General features: G+C 30.6%; 1 protein-coding gene across 1 annotated transcript; it reads right to left on the bottom strand.

Moving 5' to 3' along the window:
• Positions 1-1,254: 1,254 nt before the first annotated feature.
• Bma-rab-18 (Ras-related protein Rab-18A, putative) lies at positions 1,255-3,291 on the bottom strand (the record flags this gene model as incomplete). The annotated part of the gene is made up of 7 exons (XM_001894783.1): positions 1,255-1,347; positions 1,645-1,770; positions 1,849-1,967; positions 2,213-2,285; positions 2,670-2,713; positions 2,804-2,859; positions 3,218-3,291. 7 exons carry the CDS (start codon positions 3,289-3,291, stop codon positions 1,255-1,257), a joined length of 585 nt encoding a protein of 194 aa, XP_001894818.1.
• Positions 3,292-4,026: the final 735 nt, after the last annotated feature.

The following is a 4,026-nucleotide window of genomic DNA, read 5'->3' as shown; positions in this document are numbered from 1 at the left end:
ACAATTATCACACATAGCTCTCCTTATTGCTGATTGAAACAGTAATTATGCAGTTATGCAGTCCTCTAGCAAAATTAATAGCATATCTTAAAAGCACAAGCGCAAAATGATCATCATTCGCCGGAGACAATTCAAAATTACGATGATAGTTGCTTTCTTCACAAACAATTCAGCTATTTCTGGAATTTTATAAAAGTGAAATCAAGTCAGCTCTGAACCATACATGCTTATGCGTTTTTTATTCGTTATGGAAAAAAATAAATGAGCATTATAGTACGTAAGGGAGAAAATAAAAGCACTTTTCATTCAATTTTCAAATTTAAATTTGTAATTCAAATATGCCCGGTACTCTGCACGAGGGAATCTGTTGCGGTGGAATCTCCAAGTCGCATTCTAGTGAACCACATCTGTGAACTGCTGCTTGCATATCGGTTGACTGGATAAAAAATAGGACACACTCCTATCAATTTCAAGCTATAATAACACTACAAATCATTTTTATTAGTGCAGTACAGTAGTAGTACAATAGTAGTACAATGAAAACAAATTATAACAAAGTATTTCAAAATCATTAATATGACATCTTAGATTTCATACATATATACCTATTTTTAGCTCAAAAAGTTGTGCTTAGGAAATAAGAAAAATTAAGCCAGGAAAAGAAAAAAAAAAGTATATCATTACATATGAACAAAGCACTATAGAATTTAACCATATTCATTCATCTACTAATGACGAAAAAAGATGAAAGAAAGGTTATACATTTGGCCGAAATGATAAAAGTGCATACCATATGAGGTGTTAAACAGATTATCTGAAAAAAAAAAAAAAAAAAAAAAACATATGATGATGCCATTCATGCAACCACATTACCTAGTTCAAAAAATGAGACACATAAATCACCTTTAAAACAAATAGATCATTTACATAAAAATCCGCATACGTTTCACAACGTGACACGAGCAGTGATACATTGTTGAGAAGTAATTACAAAAGACAACCCTTTTCTGTAATTGTCACCATTGTTGGGAAGTGCAATGTTCAAAAATGTTCTAAATTAGTCACAAAAACTGATGCCACGAAGTGAAACAAATATGCAGCAGTAAAAATAGAATCATGGTTATTCTCTTTCGATAATTCTGATTCAGGAAAAATATATCTTCGTCTAAATCAGGAGCAAATTAGATGTGTAATTTAATTGCAAGCGTTTCCTTCAAACATTATAATCGAAGTAGTGCAAAGTCGCTCCATACATCAACATGTGCAATTACCAATAGTCTGATCTGCAGCAGCACCGAGAGCAAAAGCCGATCGATCGCTATCCCACAGTCCAGGTGTTTGCAGAACCTAAGAAAAAAAAATTGCTGTGGATTTTAAGCTAGAAATGTGAAAGACATGATTTCCTAGTGTTAACATACATTTATATGCCTCAGCTCGCTTCTCCTTAACTCACAGAGTTAAGCCATCACAATTAAGGAATCAGCATTGGCTAGTTCACATCACTGGCATTGTCGCTACTATAATCAACCATCGACAATATAACAGCAAGTAGAATAAATATTTTTAGTCTTATGTCTACCGCCATCAATAAAAAGAAAGCTAAATTAAAAGTTTATCAAATTACGGGAAGAAGTGAATACAAACCTTTTCAATAAGTTCCTCAAATGCGCACTGTACACCTTCACGAGTTTTAGCACTTGCTTCTATAAACAGCATGCGATGCTTTTTCGCAAATTCCAATCCTTCTTCTCGAGTAACCTCTCTACTTGACTATAAAACCTCCACATGTTCAGTAGCTGACTTTGGTTACATATACAATCGTTTGCAGTTTATTTGCAGAAAACTTACTATATCAATTTTATTTCCAATGAGCATTTTTACAGCATCTGTTTTGGTTGAATATGTGTCTACTTCATTCATCCAATGGCTAAGTCGTTCAAATGTTTGACGATTTGATACGTCGTATACTGAATAGCATGCTATTTAATTCAGCATTGTCCAAAAATAAATTAAAATCATAACGGAAGTCATCGGAAAGATAGGAGACATGTGGAAACAACAGTAATACATGGTACCAATAACTTAGGACCATCACTGACAACGGAAAAATTATTAGCTACACGAAGGTTCACATTCATGATACCACTCTCTCCAATCTTCAATCCAATCACATGAATATCAAAGCAAAAATTAAAAATCGTCAAATATTTACCACATATCACTCCTTGAGCTCCTCTATAATAACTTGGTGTTAAAGTACGAAACCGTTCTTGTCCAGCAGTATCCTGAAAAAAGTAGCAAATCTGAAGCAAATTTGAAATTTGAAAATGCAGACCGAAAAAATTCTTGAAAAATATATTTATGATTATTGCCATTTGTATTCCATTATAAATTAGGTTTTTAACACTATGATAAAAAGGCCAACTATTAAAACATAGTAGAACATATATCGAGAAATTTTACATTCCTCTGCTACGCGTTCGTCGTCCTAAGCACAAATTTAAATTTAAATAACCTGAATTAATAATATGACTGACAGAAGTATGAACTCAACCAGACGATAAATACGTGGCTAAGTCCTGGACACCGTAATGGAAATGTGATATATGATCATTAAGAGTAAAAAACAAAACAAAACAAAAAATACTTGCCCAGATGGCTAATTTCACCCGATTCTGATTAACCATCATTGATGTAACTCGAAAGTCAACTCCTTAATATGAATATAATCAGATACTTATTGGTAATGGTTTCAAAATATCAATCTCAAACCATTAAAAAAGCAAGTTATATAAAAACTAACCAATTGTAGCAGCAATTTCCGGATCAAATGTGTCATCCACAAACCTCAACATCAAGCTGAAATAAATCATAGTTGTTACAAAAATTCATGGAATTTTTGCACAAATTTGCCTTAGAGTGATGAATTAATTCCACTAAAATTTGCAGTTTATTTTCTCATCTCAATATGAACTACTCAACTACTCTAATAAAATCACTGTTTTCAAAATAATATTATATCATATAATATCATTCCTATCATAAAGTCTTCCATGACACCTTGCTACTTACATAATCTTTCTATTTATGAAGAAGCAAAGACGCTTCCTTAATTTCACTATCATACAAACTATCTACTATACTACGTATGTTTACGTATAGCAATACTTCATATTTCATAGGTATACATAAACGTTAAAAATAACCAAAAATAAACCTCGACTTTCCGACACCACTTTCACCGATGATTAAAATTTTCAACGTTGTAATTGCTGCACCTTCGTCATTCATTTCCTGAAATCAAAAATAATTTTTCTGTTCACGATTTATCGAAAAATTTAATCTTAACAAAACTGCTCCAGCATTCTTCCTCCAACACCTTTGCTCATCCGCAGGAAAAAACCGGAAAGCAGTACAACCTGAACCGGAATTAATAATAAGTAATCACTCATAGAATGAAATCTAAACAACCGTAACCTGACATTCTGTCCGGGAATCAATTTTTCACTGTTGTAACTCAATAGTTCAAAGTTTAAATTAAATGATAAAACACTAAAATAAATTGATTAATTTCTATTTACATTAAAAATTAAAAAAATAAGAAAATTAATTGAGAAATTTTAATAAACAACTGAGATGAAAATGTTTGAAAAAAGCGATATAATACAAAATATCAAATGAAATTAATATCAAATGAAAGAAAAAGAAAAAAATTTATCTTTCAACTTTTTCCAACAAAAAAAAGTCCTTTCTAATTTTCAATTCAATAACTTTGCTTTTTTAAAAAAAAATTTATTGAAAAAAAGATAATGTATTATGAAAGAATAAAGTTAAATTGTTTTTTGCTTTATTTTTTTTTTAATTTTGAAAATGCTTCTTGCTTCTTTGTCTTTTTTTATTTTAAATCAAACTATAAAATCATTATTTTTCTTCTTTTCTCATTTCACAAAAACAAAGCAAAAAAAAAAAGCTATTTCAAAAAAAAAAAAAAAGACTATTCTTTCAAAATAAATAAACTTAAAGATA

The sequence above is a fragment of the Brugia malayi genome (assembly GCF_000002995.4).
Source record: "Brugia malayi strain FR3 genome assembly, contig: Bm_v4_Chr1_scaffold_001, whole genome shotgun sequence".
Lineage (NCBI taxonomy): Eukaryota > Metazoa > Nematoda > Chromadorea > Rhabditida > Onchocercidae > Brugia > Brugia malayi.
This window is presented reverse-complemented; position numbering and strand designations above follow the sequence as displayed.